The sequence below is a fragment of the Mesoplodon densirostris genome, chromosome 9 (genome assembly GCF_025265405.1).
Source record: "Mesoplodon densirostris isolate mMesDen1 chromosome 9, mMesDen1 primary haplotype, whole genome shotgun sequence".
NCBI lineage: Eukaryota > Metazoa > Chordata > Mammalia > Artiodactyla > Ziphiidae > Mesoplodon > Mesoplodon densirostris.
The window spans coordinates 23,796,736-23,822,785 of NC_082669.1; the positions used below are offsets into that span (position 1 = coordinate 23,796,736).

The 26,050-nt window shown below is 44.6% G+C and overlaps 1 protein-coding gene across 2 annotated transcripts; it reads right to left on the minus strand.

The window, feature by feature from the left end:
* Positions 1-1,560: 1,560 nt before the first annotated feature.
* Positions 1,561-19,233, minus strand: INHBA (inhibin subunit beta A). Of its 2 annotated transcripts, XM_060107914.1 has the most exons (3): positions 19,146-19,233; positions 16,190-16,720; positions 1,561-6,933 (listed from the first exon to the last, which is right to left on the minus strand). In XM_060107914.1, exons 2-3 carry the CDS (start codon positions 16,575-16,577, stop codon positions 6,044-6,046), a joined length of 1,278 nt encoding a protein of 425 aa, XP_059963897.1. In that variant the 5' UTR covers positions 16,578-16,720; positions 19,146-19,233; the 3' UTR covers positions 1,561-6,043. The 2 variants fall into 2 exon arrangements, with proteins under 2 accessions (XP_059963897.1, XP_059963896.1); XM_060107913.1 differs by lacking the exon at positions 19,146-19,233 and having other exon boundaries at positions 16,190-17,134.
* Between the last annotated feature and the right edge of the window lie 6,817 nt (positions 19,234-26,050).

Below are 26,050 nucleotides of genomic sequence, written 5' to 3' on the forward strand. Positions count from 1 at the left end.
TGTTTGAACACATCCTCAGACAACTGATTTCTGAGAAAGGATCAAACCTCTAAATGAAATGGATTTAGATGGTTCCTTTAAATGATGACAAATTATCTCTCTCTCTCTCTCTGCCCCATATATATGTATATATACATCACATATGTTAGATGTGTAATATATGTATTACATGTACATATATGTGTTTTTACATGTACACATATTTATATTTTTTTCTATAACTGACTTTTTTCTTTTAGTTATTTTTCTTACTTATGACAACATCCATATAAATTTCATAATAATGTTACTCATTTGTAATTCAGTGGGGTTTTTACTTAGTTCCTAATATACATTCATTATTAAACTTGACAGGAAATGAAGGCTAATGTATGTGCTAATGTGTACACATACACACAATTACACACACACACACATCACTGAGCCCATAAAGTAAAAAGCTTCAGACAAAAGGATTCCTCTAGCAAAATATAAGCATAAAAAAGACAAATTAATAAATATAAAGCAAAACTATAACAATTCTCTTTTTCTAATTTGAAAAAGTTGTAACTTTCCTACCTAAAACAGATAAGAAGATTTGGTATGAATTTACATAAACTGGACATTTCACTTGGAGATAAGCAAACTGTCTGGTGAATATAAATAAAGTACCTGTGTTAAAAAGTTAGAAGTGTGTTCAACACTCAACCCTCACCTCCACCACCACCTTTTTTTTCTTTAGAACATAAGGAAACTAACAAAAAAAATGGAAGTATGGAGCAGCAAAAAAAGAAATTAACTTGAGACTTGAATACAGACTTGGCTTGGAATCCTAGTTCCAATTACTGTTACTTAATCATGCCTTAGATTCATCTGTAAAAGCAGGGTTGTCAATATCTACTGTGCTGGTTGGCTGAAACAACAATGTGGGAACAGCAAATAAGATGATGAATGGAGACATGCTTGTTCATATGGGCATTTATGGAAGTTAGTTTCTCCATATAACCCCTGGGATGGGCACAGATAATAAAGAAAAACCTATAGAAGAAAAGGGCGTACAATCAATTCATTCTGGACTGTACTTGTGTGATTCTAAATTGGTCTGGTTGGTCCCAGTACTTTTCTTTCCTATGTATGTAGTTCTTGAGCCCTGGTTTTTCCATGCAATTCCAGTTTTTTATCCAGAAAGAAAAGAAGGAAGAAAAAAGAGAGGGAAGGAAGAAGGAGGGATGGAGGGAAGGAGGAAAGTGGGAGGGAGGGAGGGAAAGAGGGAATGTCTCTTTATTTCATGTTACTTGCCACTACAAGAATTTTCCCATTGAGAAATGGGAAATTTAAAAAAATGAATCAAATATAAATATTGCTGGTCCAAGTACCTGCAGCCCATTACAAACCTCTGCCACAGCAATATATATTCTTTTTCTATATGCGCTCTCTCAATTCAGCTCTTGTTTTCTCTCACCCATTTGATTTTTCTCATACTCTTCCAGATAATTACAGTAGAAATGAAATTATCACCCAGCAAATGATGTGGCAATATGTGTGCAAGGTTGATCTTGGGAAACCAATAAGACAAAAAAATAAAAATAATAAATCCCAATCAGGTCTTTTTATTTAACATAAGGCCAAAGAAGCTATCAGGCGTTGCTGAATACTGTCCACTAACTGTACAAAATATTGACTGCATGCCTCGCAAACACCAAAATATCCGCTGGAATGCCATAGAAATAAATAACTTCTGCTATAAACACATGAAAACATATCAAACTGTTATCTCTTTAAACATATTGTAAATAAAAAAATTACCAGTACTTCTACACAATAAATATTAAGAAACCATTGACATAGTTGAAATGCACTCATATAAATTAACAACTTTAATTACATTAGCCAAACAGACATTGGTTAAAGAACTGCATGTAGTATGCCAAAAAAAAAACCAAAAAAAAAAAAACCAAAATAAAAATCCAAATAAAACAAACAAACAAACAACATAAACCACAGAACATAAAAGGTTTTAAAACAAAACAGGCTTCAGATTATCTTGGCTTTCATAATTATATTTTTCTTTTAAAGAAAAATATCAACCCATTGTCAATGCACTGTTTTTCAAAGCATTTAAATAGAGGGTAAACCCCATCGGAAATTAATACAGAAGAAATGATTCACTTTATGCATAAAAAATAAATAATAATGTAGCTGAGACATGTGGTTTGCTTCTGCTCTTGAAGACGTGAACAGCTTCTAAGCATTAATTTTTCTCTGACCCATACAACAGCTTCTCAGTGATAAAGGGTTTAATTTAAACACACACAGTGTCCACCCCCAAGACTTCTGCCCACTTCTACAAGTTTCATTTATTGTGTAGGTTTTCAGGGTGACTAAGTTTTCTCTACCTTGAAAAGGGAAGTCGCCAAAAGGCCCACAGGAAATCATTTTATCAAGTGAACATGATAATTTGAATCTAAGCTTAATACCTTCTCTGATTTTTAGAGTCATCTTGATGTCCAATCCCACGAGGGTGACAAAAAATTCACTTGCTCTATCTAAGAGGAGAAGGTAGGTAATCTCCTTAAAATCAGAGTGTGGAATCAATCTTAAATAAGTATGAAATTGGTTGATCTTCAGGGACAAGAAAATCCCAACTCAGTGTGCCAGAATTCACCTTACTTTTTGGAAAAGAAAAGAAAAGAAAATGTTAATCCGATCTACAACATATTTATCATTCTCAAAAAATATTTGGTAATAAAGGCTTTTCAGAGCTTTGAAGATTGGTGTGGGTAGATTTTTAAAAGCCTAGAGATGGCCCTACAGAAAGAGTAGAGAGATGCAAAGATCAGATGAAGCCACACTTGTTTTAGGAAAGCAGACAAGGAAGACCCAATCTGGTAGAATTTAAAAGCTTTTTCTTTTGACCTCATGTTATTCCATGAAAAGTGTGGCTGTTCGCAGAGCTGCATAACTTCCAAGATTATTAAAGATAGTAGTAATTTATCATTTTATTTCAAGACCGTATACACTTAATGAAATATTTTGGTTAAAGTTCAAAGATGTGTAATTTAATATAAATGAAATCTTCTCATTAAAATATTGTCATATGGAATATCATTTAGCTCTGCTTCTAATTACTGTGGCCACTCATCAAACTCCATCGTACCTTCAGTAGGTCCAGGACTTAAAGGCTTTAGTAGATGGCATATGTGTTTGAGACGAATGGAAGCCACAAAGGGGGATCAGCTGTTTTTTTAACCTCTTTTTGCTTTGGCTGTTGCCTGGGCCAGCTCTGTTATCACACAGTGAACTACGACTTGGTTTCCCAGGCTATTTACAGGTTCCCATTAGTTCCAGTGCCAAAAAAAGAGGCAGTTCAAAAAGCCCTCCAACCTCTAGACTTTAGTAAATATAGCCAGGTAATAACATTAAATCTGCCTCCATACAGCCTAGTGTGATAGCAGACTGATCTGGTCTATTTCTCAAGAAGAGCTAAACCACCTTGAGTAATATTTGGTTTCTCATGGATATTTTATTTTCCTACTATTAATATTTTTAAAAAATCTATGAATTGACATAGGGCTGAAAGCTTCAATATTTTGCAAAATGCTAATAATATAATTTTCTGAATTAGACTTTGTTTTTCCAATTTTTGCAAACTTCAAACAAGTCAGTACAAATAAAGTTCTGTATTTTTAAAAGCACATAAATGAATAGCTTCTGATCTAGGCAAGCTAAATACTGTAGAATAAATTAGTAACAATTTAGCTTTAAGCATGTACTTTGATATTTATAAAACAAAGTGGTTTTTGTTTTTTGTTTTTTTTCCTTCTTGCATCCAAATCAACGCATACCTATCTATACATCAAGAGTTTTGCCTGTAAATTAAAATATTCGCAATTTTGACTACTGCCCCCCCATCCCTGCTCTCCATCCTTTTCCTTACTCCTACTCTCTTAAACACCTTTCCCCAAATTATTTATCATTTTACTAGTTACAACATGATAATTGAGCCCAGCTGTGCAGGTAGTATTTCTCACAACCAGGCCTTAATCATAAAAAAAAAAAAAAAAAAAAAAAAAAAAACAAAACCCAAAACACAACCACCTCTTTTATCCTGACCTAAAGGTTAATTTCTGTCTGAAAAGCTTCTGATTTAAGATTGATTCCAACAGATAATATATATGTTATCCAAAAATAATCAGCCTAGATTGAACATGAGTTTCCTGTTTTGTTTTCCCAGCGGGGAGTAAATAACTTGTAGAATGGGGGTGGAGGACAAGAAAGAGGAGGGAATTGGATCCCTGTACATTGAAAGAGGGTCTTGTTGAATATTCACTGGAATTCCGAGGCTTTTTCCCATCCAAATTTCTGAAATGTGCCCACCTAGTTCAGAGTAAAAGCAAAAACGATAGCCTATCCTTCTTAAAAATACTGTGTTTTGCACACAAACATTCATTGCTTTAAGAACATTAAAAAATGACAGCCTGAAGTGCTTAAAATGTGTATGGACACGATGCGCCACATGTATACATACACACAGACATGCATGTGCCCGAGCACTGTATATATACACATACAAGCATGGAGCGTTCCGTGAATCTGATTGAACTTGATAGCCAACAGTGTACAACTACTGTACATCCAGTATGAAATGTCCTGTTTCATGGATGTAAAAGGAGTCAAAAAACCAAACTTCTCAGGTCTTTCAAGCCTGAACACAATCCACCTTACTCAACCTTGGATCCCAACCCCTGACTCATCGACGGTGAATGATACCAACCACAGACAGACTGTTTAAAGGCTCACACAAATGTCTTTGGTGTATGTGTCTATTTTTTAAGGTACAAAATAATAATAATAATTAGAATTATAATAATAAAAATAGCTATTTTGTGTGCTGTAGCAGTTCTTTTATAGCTCACATTAAGTGCAGCTCAGAACCCGCCCCGCCCCACCCAAAGAAAATACTTGTTAAATAAGGATTAGACAGGTCGAACACCATTGTAGTGCAAATAGTAAACGATTAAAAAAAAAACACAACATTTACAAAATATAGAAATGTTTGGATCCAACAGATGGACAAACATATTCCTTTCAAGTATCTCTCCTTGAAGAAAATAAAAATTAATCAGGTTACTTCCAATACAAAAAAGTCTCTCTTTTTTGTTCTCTCTCAGGTAAACAGTTTCAAACCTATTAGGTTGCATAGTTCTAATATCATAAGCACCTTAACGAAATGTAACTTGGTATCTTTTATCCTTGATCTTTCACGCTTCCCATTCTTGTTCTCAATTTTTTTTTTCATGTTGGTTTTTGTTTTGTTGTGGAAGTGGTGCAGAAAAAGGTGTGACCACCTGCACACTAGTGTTCTTTTACCAGAATGTGTGTGTGCGTGTGTGTGTGTGTGGTGTGGAAATGCCTGTGTGTGGTGTCTGTATGGTGTGTGTGTCCATGTGTGGGGGGTGTGCATGTCTTTGTGCAGCATGTGTGTGTGCTGTGTGATGTATGTGTCTGTGTGTGTATCCGTGTGTGTGGTGGGCTGTGTGTGTTTGTGTGCGGTTGTGTCTTTGTGTGTGTGCATGGGCTGATATACACAGAGAGAGGGTCACACAGACATACCTTACGACCTGGGTTACTGGGTGGGAAAGTGCCTATAACTGGCCCTTTCAAACTCATGGCTTTCTAGATGCTATTTGGGTTGTGTCAGCCCACATTACTGCAGACCGGACAGGTTGACTTCGAGGCTCATACCGAAAGGGAACCGAAAAGGAGAGGACAATATTCCCATTTGAGCAATTGCTCTCACCCCTTGAACGCTGGAGGGAGAAGTGATGGGCACCCCATTTTCCCTCTCCCCCCACATTCCCACCTCCTTCACTGTTTCATCTCTGAGCCCTGGCTAAGGAATTTCCCCACATCTTCCTTCATCTGCTTCAGGTTTAGTTTTTAGTTTGTTTTTTTTTTAAATTTCTATTCTTCCGGTTGTTTCAGTCAGAAACCTTAAACATGTCTTCATGTCGCCACTGTCTTCTCCGGACCATCTTGCTCCCGTCCCCCCTGGGCTGGGGCTCTATGAGCACCCACACTCCTCCACGATCATGTTCTGGATGTCCTTTTTGATGATGTTCTGACCGTCATCATAGTACAACATGGACATGGGTCTCAGCTTGGTGGGCACACAGCACGACTTGAGGTTGGCAAAGGGGCTGTGACCTCGCATGCGGTAGTGGTTGATGACCGTCGAGTGAAAGGAGAGCGATGAGCCCGACGTTCCCGCTATGTGGCTGGGGCACTCACCCTCGCAGTAGTTGGCGTGATAGCCAGAAGGAGCGATGATCCAGTCATTCCAGCCAATGTCCTTGAAACTAACAAAGAACTGTTTCTTACAGCAGATGTTGACCTTGCCGTCACACTCCAAGCCCCGCCGCCGGCGCCGGTGAGGGTGGTCTTCAGACTGGCGGGCCTGCAGCATGAGGAAAGGTCTGTGCGACTGTTCCTTCTCCTCGTCCCCTCCCGCCCCTCCTTCTCCGTCCCTCTTCTTCCCTTCCCCCTCCTCTTCTCTCTTCTTCTTCTTGCCCAGGAGCACCAGGCTGGCGCCGGTCTCGTGGCACTGATCACAGGCAATCCGAATGTCCAGGGAGCTCTTGCCCTGGTCCAGCAACCGCTGGATGCAGCTGGAGACGGGGAAGATGTGCCAGGTGCTCTTCCGAGCATCCACCACCTTCTCTGATATCAACACTTCATTCCTCTCCCCCATTAAGCCCACTTCCTCGGCCTCCTCCCCTGCGTCCCAGACGCCCTGCGGGTGCTTCTGCTGTTGAAAAAGATGGATGGTGACTTTGGTCCGGGTCCTGTTGGCCTTGGGGACTTTCAAGAAGAGCCATATTTCTGCACGCTCCACCACGGACAGGTCACTGCCTTCTTTGGAAATCTCAAAGTGCAGCGTCTTCCTGGCTGTGCCTGAGGACGAAACAGCACAAGAGAGAGCAGGGATACGGTTAGTTCTGGGTTTCATGGCCACTCCCTAATTTCAGGCAAGCATGGGGGCCTCTGCTACAGACCCTCTCCAACCGGGCTCCTGAAATGAAGGCCCACAGATCTTAAGGACGGTTTTGACATTTTTAAACAGTTGAAGAAAACTAGGATGCTGTGACATGTGAAAATTATATGAAATTTAAATTTCAGTGCCCATAAAGTTTTACTGGCCCACAGCTAGGCTCATTTCTTTATAGGTTGTCTACAGCTGCTTTTGCACTAGAACTTGGATTTGAGGAGCCGTGACAGACAGCGTCCGTCTGGCCCACAAAGCTTAAGTGATTTACTCTCTGGCCCTTTCCAGAGAAAGTTTGTCAACTCTTGCTCTAGAAAGAAGAGAGTCTGGATCTGAGTGTGTCTGGGAGACTGGGTCTGTGAACTAACGAACATAACCTCAGTTTCATCTTTTATAAAATGGGAATGACATAGTGACATTTGACCCATTATCCTGTAGGTTTGGAAGGACCCAGTGGGATAACATAGATGAAGACACACTATAAACTCTAGCAAGCTGTGGAAATACTATTATCCCCAACACAAATATGCACACACACACACACCCTGCTGTGTAAGTCTGCATGGCGTGTACCCACAGAGCTAGCCTACTCTTCCTCCTCGGCCACAACCCACTCCACACCCCATCATTCCTTTCCCGGGTCACTGCAACAGCCTTTTCTTTTATGTGCAAGCAGCCAGGCCGGCATGGAGTCAGGCCCCCTCTCCCATCATTTCTCCATTAAGCAGGTAAAGAGATCTTTCCCATAGGTATATCTGTTTGCATCACTTGTTCCTTCCAATCCTTCACTGAGTTCGTGTTGCCCTCAGTATAAAACAGAAACTGCACAGAACTCTGGGCTCTGCCTGAGCGGCTCCTGCCTTCCAGTTCAGCTGTCTCCCACTGCCCCATGCTCATGGTACAGCCACGCAGCATGAGCATCTCATACAATCTCTCACCTCCAGGCAGTGACACTTGCTGTTCTTTCTGCCGAGAAGACCCCTGCCCCCAAAACACCATCCTCAGTGGCTGCCCTTAATAAGGTTTCAGTTTTCAGACAGGACGACCCTCTTCCTAAGCCCACCTCTGACATCTCCACCCACACCCCCCGCCAGTCTAGCTTAGGACGCCCCAGGTCTGAGGTCCTGTCTGTGTCCCTCACTGTCATAGCCCAGAATGTAGCAGAAAGTAGGCAATTACTTGCTTCCTTATTAACACATGGAGGCGCCCTTAGCACTGAGTTAGATGAAGAGATCCATCTCCTACCCCTGACATTCCCCAGACCACTGCCGGCATGTACCTGCTTCCCACTCTGAGTACACGCATCCCGAGGTCCAAATCTGACAACCATCTGAAAGTTCATCTTAGAACTCACAGCTCCCTGGGGAGTGGTGGTGGTGGTGGGGTCTCCCTGCCTGGATTTCTATAGCGAACGGAAACCCAGCCATACTTATCACTCGCAGCCCTGAGATGTTTACGGTACTATAAATTTTAGGCCTGGTTTCAAGTTCTCTGCGGCAGAAAGCAGGCTCTTCTGTGCATGGCGAGCTGTAGATTCTGTTCTTAATTTAACACACTCTGCACAGTGTGATTGTGCTAGTGGTACATTCACGGAGGCCGGGGCCGAGAAGGTTTGCATAGGAAAGGTGCTCCGGCATCTCTGTATAAACTTGCGAGGACACTGGCCCTGATGGCCGTGGTGGTGAGGGGTAGACCTCGCATCTCTGGGGGGAGTTGAAATGAATCATGAAGTTAGGTTTATGATTAGATCACCAGAGCGGGGAGCAGTCAGAGGAGGAAACTGTCTTTTTTTAGGAAGCATGATGACTTTTTTTTTTTTTTTCCAAAATGGGAATCCAGTACTCTCCTTTGCTAAAAAAACGGCGGGGTGGAGGGGGGGGGTGGGGGGAGGGGGATGGTCGTTATTGTTTGTCTTCTAAGAAAGCAAAAGAGGAGAGTGCAGGAGACCGAGCTTCATCATTTAAATCTAAAAAGACGGTCGGCTGTAGACTTAACGTGGTAGGGTCCTGCCGAGACCGGAGGAAAAAGCTGCCAGAAGCTGCCCTAGGCTCTGCGAACCGGCCCGGAGGAGAGTGTGGTCCCCTCCAGCTCCGGCACATCCGCCCTGCTCCACGGAGGATGTTAACAAGCTCCCCGCTGTTCTCCCTTCTGCTTCCGCCTCCACCCCACCCCCCGGCCGGCTTCTGAAACCCTAAACCGCACAGGGTGCCACTCTAAAGACAAAGATGTAGTAGCTGCAAAATTAGAGAAGCCAGAGGCCACAAGGTTCTGTTTTGTTTTTCTAGGAAAGAGTGTGAAACGGAAGAGTCTGTCCGTCCCCAGGCTGGGAGAGCCCTCTGGGTTTGACGTAACTCATTCCCACAGGCTCTGCTCTGCTGTAACTCGTGCTTGCCAGTGGGGCGCTGAGGGTGAAGGGAGATGGTCCCCGGGTAATGAGAGGGTCCAGGCGGCAGGGTGGACCCACCCACACCGGACTCTCCTGGAATAAAATCCAGAGAAGTCTACACATGCTGGGAGGAGGTGGTGAGATGCTCACTGGCCGACCTGTACCAGCGACAGCGCGTGCAAATGGCCTTTGGAGGGTCAGCGAGGCCGAGGCCCCTTGCTTCCAGGAACAGCCTGCAGGGCGGCCCCTCATTTCACAAGAGCTGGTTTCTAACGCAAGATATGCCTCCGCTCCTTCACAGGCAGCCGTACTTGGAAGCAAATGATTTAGTGTTCCTGAGAGAGGATTGTACAAAGAGAGTCCTCATTAGAGGGGGCTCAATGTGTCAGGTGCTGTTATATTAGGATCACAGAGTCATCCTAAAATGACTTTCATCGTGGTCCTGGCTGGTAATTAACTGCATGGCATCGCCTGCGTACTGGGAAGAGGCACCGTGCTGAAATAGGCATCGGTTTAATGATCTGAGCAGAAAGACTCGGTTCCCAGTATTTGCCTCCACTGCCTGCGTACGGATCTCTCCCCCATATTTCTGACATTTGGATTTTCCCCCTACTAATTGACATGCCTGTCGCCTCCTTCTCCTGGTGTCCATTTCTGGAACTGCTATTTGTATATTGCATGAGGTTTTATCAGGGAAAAAAAATAAAACTGAGATCCAATTTCACGAACATGCTGTTGCCATAATGCTCAGGAGAACGGGGGGAAGAGAGATTCAAGGCTTCCTAATGTCTACCTTACATGCAGGTACATTTTCAAAGTTCTATTGTATTCTGACTTATTCAGCAGTGCATAGTTTTTTTTCTTTTACATCTAGCTTTCATTGCAGAAGGGGGTGGGGAAAATGAGACAGCTAGACGCTGGATGGAATTCATATATACCAGGGCTGTAGGTCTCAGAAAGATATTACAACCCTCAAATTTCTTAGGCATGAGAAATAGAAGTAGTCACTTGATTATATTTGCTTTATCTGTGTTTTACCTGAGATAGACGGCTATACTGCAGTGATGCTTTCAGGATGCTCCAATCCTCAAATCTCTACGCACAGCAACTCGAAAAATGGAAGGAGGTTGCCTAAGGCTGAGGTGTTTAGGATCAATTGCTAGTCAGTTTCAGGTTTGACTTAAATATCTCCTGCTATAAAATCTCGGAATGGAAGTCTTCCCATAGTGCTTTGTGGTACAGCATCAGTTTATACAGGTGTGCACTGGGTTCCTACACTGTTGCCTACCTATCTAGATATAGCTGGAGGCTTTGCTAACCTTTCATTACCTACTCTCTGATAATATTCTTTTCGTCCTCTGCTATTTTTTTCTCTCCCGAGGCTTGTGAGCAAGGCTTGTATCACAGCCTGATCCGCCTGAGTAATTCACTAAGAAAGTCCCACGCAAATGCATGTGGGTGATAATATTTCATCACTTAAACCTCTCTTGAGCTAGGTGGACACATACCCAAGGGAGAGAAAAAAAAAAGGGCCTAAAAGTGGGTAGGAGGGATGACTACTGCACCTCATAGGGAACACCTCAGAAATGTTGCCGGAAGGGAGGAAAGACTTTGGAAGGCTGGAAGGGAAAACACCTGAAAGCACATTTTTTCCTTTGCTTTTGTGCTTTCAGAATTTTTCAAGTGTTTTTAAGAACTCACTCACTGAACCGGCATGCTAAGGGTTAAGCAGCCAAGCTCCTGACTGTTCCCCTCCGCCCACATCAGGATACAAAAAGCTGCTCATCCTCCCCACAGCCCCCCTCCAGCATCTCAGGTTCAGGGGTGCGCCTGAACAACTCCAATGAAATAAGCAATAGTAACAAGCAACAGTGTTTCATTTTTGATATGGTGTTTTCCTCACCGGGGTCCTGCTCAAAGTTGCTGCCCGTCTCCATGTGGGTAATGATTAAACCCCTAACGTTAATGTAAAGAGCCTTGTTGTTTATGGAAAAGTTAAAGTCACCATGGCATGGCGGGTGGAGGGAAGCCTCGGCGTAAAACGCGGCTATGACTTTAATTTTCCGTCCTTCACCAAGGTTTCCCTGTGCCTAGGCGTGGTATAGTCATTGGTGGGAGAATACAGAGCTAGCATGTGTGTTCCCTGAAGCACTAATTTTGCATTTGGACTGTTTCCAGGGGTTTCTGCAAAAAGCAGCCAGTAAGGCCTTAAAGGTTATGCCTCCTTTAACCTACAGGAGAGGGTCTTGCCTGTAGCAGAACTACAAGTTTGGTTATAAATTAGCTTTTGATTTTTTTAGCCTGAATATCTTTTCTTAGGATGAGCTATTGAATTGTAAATGCTCAGCCACATTCCTGAATCTTTCATTTAAAGGGTGATGAAAAAGTTTAAATATTTAGAGAGAAAGGGATTTTAGTTTCCTAAAAGAAGTAGAAAAAAATTCGGAAGGTTCAACCCACAGTCTTTCAGAGACTTCTTTCAAAGTTCCTGAGAACTCTTACACTATGGCTTTTGGAGCTAGGAATCAGTTGGGTAGGAAGCATGCTGAACTACAGCTAGGAGATCGTGCCTGAGTATATTTTAGCAGAAGAGGGGGCAAGACGAATACGTGTTTTCAGGAAAAGTCCTGGGAAGGTACGATTCCTGGCTTCCCCAACTATGAAAACTGCATTTCTACCCTGACGCTCTACCCACAACCAGACTCCAATGCACCTCCTCCACGGGCCCAAACCACTAACACATCTCTTTTCACATCTTTTCCTAACCATTTCTCTCTAGCACTCCCGGTTCAGAAACAAACACATCCTCCAAAGCCGTAAGCTCTGTTCCCACAAGGTGTTAAATAAATAGACTTTCTCCTCCCTGTTCGAAGTCACTTGTCATTTGTCGCTGTTGAAAACCGTTGATAAGACAGGACAACTAGACGACCACATCAGGGGAGATGGAAGAGGTTTTTTTTGTAAAAGCCCAGGCGGCCGTATTAGGGAGAGATGTGTGAGCAAAGCAGTATTGCTGATGATTCATGGTCACATTTCTCCCCGCTCTGCTTTGTTTGCTTCTGAAATTTATCATTCCTCTGTCTTCCATAGAGCTCCGGAATGTTCACATGTATCACTAGAATTCCCATTTCCTTTCCTTCTGTCTCATTTAAAATGTTACAGGTAGTAGTCATGTCCCTCCCAACCCATAAAATCCTAACTTTTCCTGCAGAATGATAAGTAGGAGGGGGTAGCTGATAATCACCAAGATTAGGGCGATTCAGGCTAGGGCTTCCAGTAGGTGAAATTGTGTTTCCCTAAAAGATTAACTGGTTACGGAGCAAAAGTCTTTGGAATGCGCCCTCTTGTGGCCGATCATTTCCCATTATTCAGCGAAGAAAGTGTGTAACCCCTAAAGACACCCTCCAGTGAGGGTGAATTCCCAGGCAAGTTCAGAAGACTGGCGTGGGGTAATGGGAGTCAACTCCACCTTGAGACGGCTTTCTTGGGGTGGAGGAAAATAGTCATCCCAGCAAGCTGCCTTCGACCCCTGTTTGGGAACATTTGTGTACATTTCTAACTCAAATCTTCTGTACCTAATTATCTTCCAAGGGAGGAGCTTTATGTGTTGCTTTCAAACCCACATGGCTGGGCTATGTAAGCATTTTCTATTTCTTGGTGCTTGATTTGTCTTTCTTCCCCTATCCGTTCTTCAACAAGTGCTATCAATTGCTAACTTCATTACCAGAATCAGAGTATAAATTTGGCCTCCTAGGAGGACTCAAGGATACAGTGTTATTGTACTTTGACCAGCTATTGTCACAAATGAAAAAAAAGAGAGAGAGAAATTAAGATAGAGCGGTCAAGAAGACCACTGATTTTGACTTCAGTGACAATCATGGTGATAGTTGGCTTGGCCCTACCCATCTCTTCCTCCTTTCCTTTAAGGTGTTAAAGTAAACAGCAAAGGATTCTGTTGCCAGCCTTGCAAAGAATACAGTCACCTCGGTGAGCAATCTGGGGTGACAGACTTGAAAATCATTTTTGTTTGTGGGAATACATGTCAGAGAGCCTGAGGGCAAGGCTTCCGCTGCTTAGTCAATAACAACTCATATCAGCTTTACCAAGATGGGGTGCTTTCCACCTAAGCACAAGGGGACAGACTCAGTTCAACAAGTTCCTGGCACTTGAGTTTTTGGAGTTCCTCAACTGCAGTGGCCATGTCTTGGCCTTATTCAACCATCCTGATGAGCAGAGGCCACAATTAAACAGGAATCCCCAAATGAGGAATCTTGAGGCTGAAGGATGCATCTAGGGGTGAACATCTGTGACATGCATGCAAGTGACAGATGACTGACTGACTGGATTCTATGCTGTACAGAACAGTTTCTAAAGAAAAGAAAAATGCATGCCCTTTGCTAACCCCCAGAACTTTGACGTTTGACGTCATTTGAGCATTGCTAAGGTCGAACTGTTCCCAAAGTAACAAGACATTTTCATATATTCACTACAATCATCCCGAAGATAAATCTCTTCCCTGGGTCAGCAAAAGAACAGCAAAATACTCACATGGTACTTACTCTATTTGGAGAGTAGATTGTCCACAGAGCAGTCGTTTTTGTGAAATCATACAAAATCGACTTAAAGTTGAGGCATGAAACTTCTCAAACGAGAAGTTTGAGAACTTCTCAAACTCTCAAACGAGCAAGCGCATCATAAACCTTTTCTAAGAATCCAGCGGCTCGCCCAAAGTCAACTTGTAAACTCAACCAGGAGGACGTTTGCATTACAGACCTTAAACTTTAGTCAACATGTGAGTCAAATGAATCCACCTTTTCAAAAAGTAGCTCAATTTCTTTCAAACTAAACACCTACCAGAAAAGATCTTTTGAAAAATGACGAGATTTCATATAACTGAGAAAAAGATTGGCACTGAGATGAGGGCCATAAGTAAGGAAGGAGGTAAAAAGTCAAATTCTTTTACTGCAAAATCTCTCAATGCCAAGAGAGTGATTTGCTACACAAGTCAGAGAAGTCAGAAAGTGGGCATATTGCTAGCATCAGGCGTAGAGTTAAAAGTGGCCAAAGGCAGAGGTCTACCTAGTCATATGATGTGGGAAAAGCCAATTGAGGAAGAGCTGCAATTAAGGCCATTCTGTGTGGCAACTGGTATATAGAAACATATATAGGGTCCCTCTGTGGCAGAAGAAGCAGTCCCTAGACCACTGGAATCCATTCCCTGCTCAGGACACCAGGAATGGTTGAGAAAAACTAGGTGGCAACTCAAAAACTCCAACCTGCCGTTTTTCACTCAATAAGCTTCACAAGGTAAAGTCAAAAGTATTATGTCCTTTGCAGCTGCATCAAAAAAAAAAAAAAAAAAAAAAGCTTTCAGCGAAGGAAGTCAGACGTTCTTGAAAAGAAAGAAGCTTCTGGTGAGACAGCTAAACTGCCCGCAGGACACCAGGGCTTTTCCTACGAGGGGAAGCCAGCAAGCCTGCAAGCTATCTCCCCCAGAAGGATGCCCAGGTCTCTCATGGTTTTCTTGGAAATATAACATCTGAGTCAACAGGTTTTCAGGACTGGAAATTCTGAGTGTTGCCTTAATTGTTTATACTACTGCGGCAAACTTTTAAACAGCAATGCTGGGAGTCCCGGCACATACTTTACTGGCCATATGCTCCACCAAACAAAACAATGGCATTCCTTTCAAATGGATTTGGCAAGGGAGACTGTTCTTTAGCCTGGCATTACCATGAAAGTAACATGAAATTAACACATCTGTGTGCCTGGGCTGCATGCAGGGGCTTGTAGGCTGGCAAAAGGATCTGGGTCACCTAACTGTAAAAATAACTTGGCCCCCAGGGTCTCCAGCCCGCCCTTTTGACAGGTAATTTTTTTCTTCAGCAACAGGTTAGCTCGGTCCTGAGCCAACGATGAGAATCTATTTATTAAAGTTCTTCCTCTTAAGGATTGAGGGAGCGCTCAGCTACTATCTGAGAACACTTTGTCAAGGTTGCATTCTTTGGCCGAGAGCTCTTAGTAACTTTACAGAGAACAAAACTCTTTTTTTTCTTTTTTCTTTCTTTTCTTTTTTTTTTTTTTTTTTGGTTCAGAGAGCAAAAGTCAGTGCTCCGAAAGGGACTGCTGGTTCAATGTCATCTGTTCCCTAACCCCCCAGCCCCCCAAAGTTGCTTTTCGCTGCCTAGACTGTGATGCTTGTGCTCTTACAGGCAGAATTTCTAAAGGTCAAAATGACTGTCACTAATATGCCCTGCTTCTCGGATGTGGCCCCTGATTGGATTTTTTTTTAAAGAAAAGGGGTTGTTTTTAAGACAATGACTTCATCTGTGCCATGCCGCCCCGATCCCGCGCTCGCCGCCCCTCCCCTCCCCCCAGTAAAAACTTGGGATGGGGTCCGGAAGCCTCTAGGCTCCCCCCGACGCCCCCCCTCCCCCCGGCCAGCACCCGAAAATTGCCCCGGTTTTCCTCCGGGCTGCTCTGATCTGGTTTCCCCGGCAGGCCGAGGGAGCCTCTCTCAGAGCGGCTTCCTGCTCCAGATCCGGCCGAGAGCTTCCTCCGGGGCGACGGGCTGAGATACGCAAGTGTGACCTAGCCACCTCCTGCCGGGGCTCAGCCCAGGAGCCCAGCTCTGTGCGGTCCTCTCGCCCTCCCCTGCCGTCCCCTAATAACTCCTGACCTTGCCCGGCAGGGTACCCCTGGAGGGCAAGAAGTTGCTCCCAGGACTGTCAGAGCAACGTGACCCCCCCCCGCCCCATCCCCCCAGGGCCGGCACCCACCTGACTCCGCGAACGTGATGATCTCCGAGGTCTGCTCCATAAGTTCATTCATTTCTGCCCTCCTGCCGATGTCATCCTCTATCTCCACGTACCCGTTCTCCCCGACTTTGCCCACATGAAGCTTTCTGATCGCGTTCAGAAGCGCCGCCTTGGGTACCGGCTGGGTGACATCGGGTCTCTTCTTCAAGTGCAGCATGTTTAAAATGTGCTTCTTGACGGCCTCCACCATCTCCGGCTGAGAGTTGGGTACGTCCTTTGGGAGGGTGGCCAGCGCACAGGACGGGCAGTCGGGGGTTGCACTGTGCCCCTCGGATCCCGGGGTGGGGGAACTCCTCACTATAATCCAGCAACTGGCCAACAAAAATCCTCGCAGCCAAAGCAAGGGCATCCTGGCAGCAAAAGTTGTTGTGATTGCCCTTTTTAAAGGCTCTGCTTTTCCTCCCCCCCCCACTCACGCACAGGTTTTTTTTTTTTTTTTTTTTTTCCTTTTTGGGTTTTTTTTTTTTTTCTTTCTCCTCTTCAGTCAATTCTCTGGAACAAGAACAAAAAGTTTTCTGTGAAGTTTTGTTTGCAGGTTCCCTCTCTGAATGCAGTCAGTGCTGTAGGTTTGTAGCTGTCAGGGAGGAGAGTTCTGACTGTCTCCCAGTAAAAGAGAAGGAGGGAGGGAGGGAGGGAGGGAGGGAGGGATGGAGGGAGGGAGGGAGAGACAGGGTGGGGGGGGAGACAGACAGAGACAGAGAATGGATGGGAGGGAAAGAGAGACTGGGAAAGAGGAGAGAGGGGGAGAGAAGAGAGAGGGAGAGGAGGGGGAGAGGGAGAGGGAGAGAGGGAGGGAGGGAGGGAAGGAGGGAAAGAGAGAGAGGGAGAGAGAGGGAGAGAGAGAGAGGGAGAGGGAGAGAGAGGGAGTGATTGGCCCTAAGTGAGTGAGTGAATGGGAGAGGGAGGGAGTTTGTCTGTGAGTAAAGGCTGTGATTAGGAAGGGGAGGGACAGCCCTTTCTGACAGGCTGCCTGCCTTCTACTCACTGCTCCCTCACACACACCTCTCTTCAAATATCACCGATCTCCTCTGGAGTTCCACTTTCCCTTCTGCAAGAAATTCTCCTGATTTGCTGCTGCTGCTTCTTGCCCCTTTCTTTCTCTGCCCAGTCCCCTTGCTTCACCTTCTTCCTCTTTTGCAGGGGAAAGCAAAGCCCCAATCAATGGCCTGTCTCCATCGACAGGGAGGACCAGACGGAAACAGCCTGCCCCCAGCACCCCTCCATCCTGCCCGGCCACAGCCTGGAAGGTGGGGCTCGGAAGGAGGGGTCACTGGGGGGGGCAGGCTGATCGTGCTGGCCAGAGGGAATCCTGCAGACCCTCCTTTTCCCCCATTCATTCATATTTCAACGTTCAGGGCCGTCAACACTGGCAGGCTATCAGCGGGGAGTGCAATAGAACTTTTGTTTGGGGTCACATAATACACTCTACTTTTCCCAACTGCAAAATGCAGCCGGGCACTGAAAGGTCCACAGGCAGGCAGGCAGCATGGTACATGCTCTTGTCATGTGAAGCTCTGTCCCCCTCTCTTTAGCCCCCGCCCCTCCTGCCCGGCACACACACTCCCGGATGACAGCTCACCACCGCTGGCCCTGACTTCACAGACAAAATGCAAAATTCCGTTGGCCTTTCCCACATTATTTTATACAAATAGTGCACTCCTGTGACTTGAATAACTGGTCCTAGGGGGAAAGAATCTCTAAAATATATTGGCAAATTATTTTCTCTGTCATGTGGTAGTTTGTTCAGCCTGCCCCCTACCCCCATCCCGGACCAGTCTGTTCACGGACTGGCCTCCTGATGGCTTCTTTTTCTCTCAGAGGAACAGCACAGATGAAATCATCATGGATTTCAGTGTTCACGGAAAAAGAAAAATGTGAATTTTTAAACAATGCCTCTCTGAGTTTTTAAAATTCTCCTCCCCCCTGCTCCCCCCTTTTTTTCATTTTCTGTCTTATTGCTTTTATCTTGCAGAAGTATCTTTAAGAGGTCCATCTGTTAAAGCTTTCCTTCCCTCTCGGGTTTTTTTGTTTTTTTTTTTCCCCACACATAAGCCCTCTCAGTTTCTGTAGATACAGTCAGCTTATATCTGACACCTAGTGTGTTCAGAGCATTAGAGTCAAGCAATGCACTTTGGGTGGGAAAAGTTAATAAACAGCATTACTTGCAAGCATAAGAGCTGAGGGCAAGGGGAAGAGGGTGAGGCCAGTGTGATACTAAGTTACAATTACAGTTTGCACAGGTAACAATGCTTTTCTGAATTGGATACCCTGCCCCCCTTTGCTGAAGCATCTGCCTTCGAGACTTTCTCTGTTACCATCAATTACACTCTGCTATTATTGTTAAGATTTTTTTGACCTTCCCTAAAGAGTCTAATTTTTTTTTTAAATTGGGGGATGGTGAAAGAGAATGGGGAAGCATTTGTGTTAATCGTCACTTAATAAAATACCCTGGAAATAGAAGACTTATAATCTACCTATTTGGCGTCACATATGCAATACCCAAAGCATTTTGTAGCCCAATTAAGTTTTACAAGAGAGGCTGAACTAGAACTCAAAGTTTCATGACGACAAACAACTTGAGAGTCCCAATAGCTGCATTTAGATAAGAGCAACTCATCATTTGAACTCTCTCTGTATGTGAGTTTGTGTGTGTTCCCTGAATTTGCTGTTTGTGAATGTAACTTAAAAATCAGCTTTCTCTTTGGCACAGGTCCTTGTATAGAGGTGCTGAACTGGGTTGTAGAAACACATAATCTCTTTGCATGCTCTACTATTAAAAGCTCTACTAACTGGCTTGAATATGTAAAAAGGTACAGATCACAATCTGCATGGAAGTGCCAGTAAGTTGTAAATTCCTGCTCACCATCCTGACTATGAACGTGGAAAGAGCTCAGAAGTAAGAGTGAAAAAGCATTACCTTTCCGGTCCTCTCACCAGCAGACTCTTGTCTCATGTGGTAAGAGCTGTCCAAGTTCCTCTTCATGCTATTGGCACTGAGCAGTTTTATACTGTACTACTTATTTGTACAGTCACACACGGGTACCAGTCAAGCAGAAGAGGGCTGGGGCTTTGTTTGGGATTGGTTAGGAGCAACATGACATCAGCAGATGACTGGTTTTTCCAGTGTGAGACATATTTCATAACTCATTATCTAATGGAAAGCCTTTCTTGGCCGCTGTGACATTACTGGGTGATCACTGAGGCAGTGAAAAACCTCTGACGGACTGGACTCCCTTTTAGAAAAATCCCGGAATCCAACAGCTCTATCTCACTGAGGTTCCAACTTTCAACTTTTCTTTGACCAATCATGCACACACTTCTCATTATATTCAGGCTTGGTTTTATATCTTCACATAAAACATCTGTTACTTCATGAAGTTGCCTCTATTTACAAAGTATTTTATTGTTCCTAACAGGGAAGAAAAATTCACAGTGCTCTTCAGAGAGATTCCGAGTTTACTTTTTAAAATAAGATAGTTCAGGAAGGGGGAAAAATAGGAAAATATGTATACCTATATGGGATGATCTCCCCTCCCCTGAGTTACATGATTATTTTCCATCTTGAATAACTTAATTTTTAAAAATAAGATACTGTATTGAGAAAAAGAAAAGGAAAATATGTATACTTACAGGCTGATAATCTCCCCTCTGCTGACTTACACTATTATTTTCCATCTTGAAATTGAATGCCTGCTTTATAAATCATTTATCACCAAGAACTTTGGAAATAGTCATTCTCTGCTAGCGAACTTTATGTGTATCCTTCCCAGTCTTTAGAATCCCAGTCTAACTAGCAAAAAAAAAAAAAAAAAAAAAAAAAGAATACTACATCATTCTTCTTTACCAGAACGTCAAGCCCTATGATTTCTAAATTGTTACACGTATAACATGAGATTAATGAAAAGAAGTGAATGTTTCTTGAAACAGGAGTTAAGTTGGTCGGGGTGTTTTGGGGGAGGGAGAAGGCAGTGTTAGCAAGCCAGGGAAATAACACAGGAGAAAGGACTCCTCAGACAAGAATGCTGGGGAATGGTTGTTTGAAGGAGTATAGCTGAAGCCTAAGCTGGGCACTCATGACAAGTTGAATAAAATGTGCAAAATTGGGAGCTAATGAAAGCCATATGACCAGATATGCTGTTTTGTATGCAGGATTTAACATGCATAAAATAAACTTTTCACTGTGCCCACAAGCAAAATATAGAGGCTCTGGCCTCCTGATGTGTAGTTTAAGCAGGTTGCTTTAGGACACCAGAAGTCTGTCTCAGGGGGTCTGTCTTGGCTAAACACAGAGAAAGTGTGGGTGCTGAGCTGGGTATTGGGGTGGGGGGAGTATTCTAAGAATTGCATATGCAGAAATGAAGTAGGAAATAAAATCTTTAGGTTGTACAGGAACAGAGGGAATCTGAGAAGGAAAGATAGAAACTGGATCAGTGTTGGTTAACTCCAAAGCTGCCCATCAGTTTCAAACTGGACGGACCCAGACCCTCTATAAGAAAGGAACTTCCCCATGCTTTTCGCATGAGCAGTCCAGGACAGCAGTGTCCGGCCGGGCATCTAAACGCACCCCTCCCCCCAACATGAACGTTGGTGTCCTGGAAATACCACCATGTTTATGAGTCTGGGGGCACAAACCAACCCGGATGAGACCCTGATGCCACTGCTTACTAAGCAAAGAACATCAGGCCTCAGTGTCCTCATCTATAAAGTGGGGTCCACAATACTCCACTGCAGGGTCCAGCACGGTGCTCAGCAAATACTAGGTGATACGATTTCTGAGATGCCCCGGTGCCTCTCTCTGAACATGTGTCACAGGAATCTGCGGCACCCCGACCAGAGGAGACACCCTCTCTCGGGTGACTCAGATCGCGTTGGCCACGGAAGCCACCGAAGGGCCCACCTGCCTAGGTCAGCCCACCAGCTGTGATGTCATTCTCCACCTGAATCCCCAGCCTCAGAGCTGAGCCACGCTGGAAATGCCTCCTCACTCAGTGGAAATGAGGTGGGAGTGGGAGGGGAAGTTGGCAGGTTAAAATAACTTCTGTCGACTATTCTGGATGGCGGAATGATCTTTTCCGTCCCGGACTCCAGGGCCCAGGGGCGGGGGAGCTGGTTCGCCCAGCTCCTGATCCGCATCTCCCATTCCTTCCTCGGCTTGGTTTCTCTTTCACTTCCTGCCCCCCTCCCCCCGCGGCTCCCCGACCCCGGCCCTGCGGTCCCGCTGCTCGGCCTGCTACTGTACCTTGAGCAACACCTGCTGGCAGCTCCCGGGGATCACGCCGGATCGCGGCCGCTGCTCGGGCCCGGCTCGCGGGGCCGGAGTCCGGGCCAAGCAGTGCGCAAGCGGCCGCCTCTATTTTTACCCCGAGCACCAGCAAGGGCAACTTCTTTTAAGAGCAGCTCTTGATTTTTTCCCCCCTTTTGGCAGCTAGAGAATTCAGAGAGGGAGGGGGTGAAAAATCACTGATCAGTGAGGGCGGCTGGGAATCTCTGAACCCAGCCATCAGCGCCAGGGTTGAAAGCGCGGCCAATGTCAGGGACCGGGACCGGGACCTGCGGGCTGGCTCCGGGGCGGACAGACGCGCGCGGGGAGCGCTCCTGCCCCGCCAGCTCTGTCCCCTTTCCGATCGCGGAGCCGGGTCCTCCCAGCCAGTGCGCGAGCGCGGTGGCCCGCTGCCACCGCGCTTTTCACCTAGTGCAGGCGGCCTGATTTACTGGCGACTTCACAAAGCTCCCCGACTCCTCGCTGGAGCCTTTTGCAGGGCTCTGTTCTCGCCTGGAGGAGCGGCCCCTGGAGAACCCGGTGGAGCAGCTTGCTTCGAGGAGCCGGGAGGGAAACTGTGGTACCTTATTTTACTGTAATTGCAAAAGGCGCGATGTGCCAGAGATGTATATTTAGAAGTTGTATGTTTCTACTTTTATGTAAATGGAGCAATTAGGGCCTGTCTTGCTGCTGCGAAACTCCAGGGCTTGTGCCTTGCTGGGAAAGCTGGTGTTTTCAGTCACAATTAGTGAGCTGGTCAAAAACCAAAGTTCCTTTAAGGATAAGGGCTCAGTGGTGTAAGCGGGGGAGAGACCAGCGTCCCGGTGCCATCCTGGGGCCCGCGGTGACACACACCTTGGGGCACGACTAACCTATAGTGGCGTTTACCCGTGGCAACAGCTGTCCCCGTACAAAGTTGGCATAGATCAAGGAGCGAGAATGTTCATTTTTTCTTCTCAAGCAAACCGTCTGTCCTTCGGCTTCCATCCATGCTATTAATTGGTCTCTTTACTCACTACTCCTGGAACAAGGAGACAGGCCTAGAAAAGGGGCCCGTTTTTCATGGCTCTGTGGTTTTAGCCTTGCTGTTATTCTGTTTAAAAAAAAATAAAACACCAGGAGGCGTGAACGCCCCAAGCAGGTGACTGGGAAGTTGTCATCTGATTCAATTGAAATGGCACGAGGCTGGGGGTTTCAGAGCACTGACTAGGCTGCTGACGACTCAGGGTGTTTTAGTTCCTTCCTGTGAAAAATCTGTTCCCCCAAAAGCATGATTTCTGGTTCATCCCGTCTGGGAAACGGAACATAAAACGTGACTAGAGGGAGAAATCAAAAGGACTCGAGGTGTTCTCAGCAGCTGACGTGTTATTCTGGGCTCAAGGCAGGAAAACCTTGCCCCGATGGGGAGTGGACTTCCTTGAGAGGCAGCTCGGGATCCAGAAAACGTGGGCGGGATCCAGAGTGATATTTGCTGCAGCGAGATTTCTAGAGTCTCATCAAATGGTTTGGGTTGAATACAAGATTGGCAACCCCTGCCTGTTTCCTGGACAGCTGGAGCCTGCCCATTGCCTGGGATCTAGGTTAGGTAGAGAGATTTGGGACAATGAAGGATGAACATTTCACATTCCAAACTGAGTTAGGAAGCTGTTTGCTTTTATGTCAAATCAATGAATGAATACAGCTAAACAGAGAGAGAGAGGGAAACATTAAAATTCCTCCAAGGGATGGACTGGGAGTTTGAGATGAGCAGATGCAGACTATTATATATAGGATAGATAAACAACAAGGTCCTACTGTATAGCACAGGGAACCGTATACTTCAATATCCTATGATAAACTATAATGGAAAGAATATGAAAAAAGAATGTATATATACATGTAAGTGAATCACTGTGCTGTACAGCAGAAACTGTCAATCAACTATACCTCAGTAAAATACAATTTTTAAAAATCCTCCAAAATTCATTAGAAGACAACAAGGTCAGAAATAGTTAATCCAAAACTCTTATTCCTAAGCCTCCCACTTCTCTGAGAACCACCAGAATATCCCACAAGGCTTTGTGCTATGCGCAACTGCTCTGTTTTAAGAGTATTTGGAAGTGCCTTATCTGAACCAAGGGAACCCAGATGCTAGAACTAAAATGACTAAGGAAAGAAAAGCAAAAACAAAAACAAAAACAAAAAACCCCAGTAAACAAACTGCTATCTCTCCATCTACAACAGTGGTTCTCAACTGGGATGATTTTGCTCCCCAGGAGACATTTGGCCATGTCTGAAGACATTTTTGCTTGGCCTAACTGGGAAGGGAGATGCTACTGGCCTCTACTGGGTAGAAGCCAGGGATACTGCTAAACATCCTAACAATGCACAAGACAACCCTCACAAGAGAGGAATTACCGGCCCCAAATGTTAATTGCTTTGCGGTTGAGACACCCTTGTTTAGAGTTACCATTTAAAAGTTTCACCTACTTTCCTTCCCATCCATGACCCAAGGAGCCTTAGCAACCAGGCAAGAGAGTAATAATTCAAGGGATTCTGCTTCCTCATGTGTCTTGTGCTTCCTGATTAATGGAGGCCCACACCACACAGCAGATACTGACACAGTGACGGTACCTCTCAGGCGTCCTCACCAACTTTCCAGTGTGGCCTCCATGTATTCCCTGGTGGCTTTGTGTTCTAGTCCAAAGCAGAATCTTGGTGACCAGCAACAAAATGAGATGAGCTGGCCTCCACCCAAGTCGTTAGGAGGCAACAGATCATGGAAAACAAAAAGTGAATGAGGAATGAGTTATTCATTTGAGCAATTCAGTATCAGAGAAATCCATGCACTAGTGAATTCCCTGAAGTTAAATTCGCAAAAGTGAGATTACCATGCCTTGCTCCCAGAGCAAACAAATATGATGTGGCTGATTTTATTTGTTTAATACCTCAGGGGAATGACACACAATCAATATCCACAGAGAGAAAACAGAATGCTTTGCTAAATCCTAATGCATGTTCCAAGCAAGATTATATTCTCCAGACTTCCTTAGGAAGGCCACGGCCCTTCAGGTGTTGCTTTCTTGTGAGAGTTTGGGGAAGTGTTGTGAAGGATCCCACATCAAGGAAAATAATCATCATCATCAACAAATGTTGGTGAAACCCACAAAAGGGAATTTGCCTGGATCTAACTAGCTTAGATGTGAAATGCTGTTGTCCGTATGATGAGGCCAATTTCCCAGGCTTATCGTTTAGTCCCTGAGTGACCTGGATCATCTAGAGAGGAGAGGGTCCGTAAGAGATTGCGCTGAGATGAACAAAGCATGAGGGGAATGTCTTAGACACTCGGAAGCCATCTCATCAACTCCAACACCTGAATCACAGTCTCCTCAGGTAAATGGTTATTTTAGAACCAAAGGCCAAATGCTTCAGAAAAAACAAATGATTCAGAAAAGCCCGCATTTCTTCCCAAGAAGCACCCATTTAGTACTCGTGAAAAACTCAATCTAGAGAGAGAAATAAGCATTTTTAATCTCTAGAGAAAAATAGATATTGAAAAAGAGGGAAAAAAAAAACCCAACACTAATGCAAATGGAATAAACATGCCCTCAAAGGCCCTCCTGACCAACATATAGTTCCAAATTGTTTATCAAAACTCAGTTCTAATCCAATCAGGAAACATCTGGTTGATCTTCCTATTGCCCCAGAAGACTACGAAAAGTACTTACAAGAGAACGGATAACAGATTGTCCTAATCGTGGTTCTTACCTGGATGCCCTTGGGTTAAAAGTTCCATGTTGCTGACTTGAGGACATATAGGCTTAGCCTATAGATGCCATCGGACTGATAAAAGCAGAAATCTTGATCCTAATCCAGTGTCGTCTCTCCACAAAGATGCCCCACAACTTGCTCCCAAGTTGTAGCTTTGGAGGGAAGACACGGAAAAGGCTGGGGGCAGTCCTGTGTGTATTTCTTTTTATCAGTGAATTGCCGCCTCCCTCGTGTGCTAATAGAAAGAGTCCAAAGGTTCTGCCCCTCTATCAGAGCACCTCCAAGGCCCATCCAGGCCTGCAGGATGGGAATGCCCTTGTTCTGGGCACAGTGTTCTTTCATAGAAACTGGCAGTGTGCTCTGGCAGTGCCTTGGCTTGGTTAGTAAATATTTACAGGTGCCCCACTCTAATTTTAGGAAGGTCAAGTTTGCAAGGTGCCTTGGCAGGCAGGACTTCTGTTAGTCTTTATCAGCTTGGAAAAGCAAACTATAATTAAGCACAGTGTTTGGAGAGTTTCACTGAAATCTCTGGAGTCTACAACTAGCCTTAAACTTTCAAAATTTAACTTATGGCCACTGTCCCTTTTTTTTGATATTCATCGAGTTCCTCTTTAAAGACGATATCGAATGATAGAGGAAGGAAGAGCCATTGTAGGAAAGGAAGGAAAGGGAAGGAAAAAGGCTTCAGAACACCTCTCTCCCAACAGGCCAGGGGTGATTTTGTGATCACTTAATGAATGGGAACATGAAGCCAATCCTGTACTTTTGCATCCTTTGAGTATAAAATGAGGATAAATAAAATGGTGCTCCCT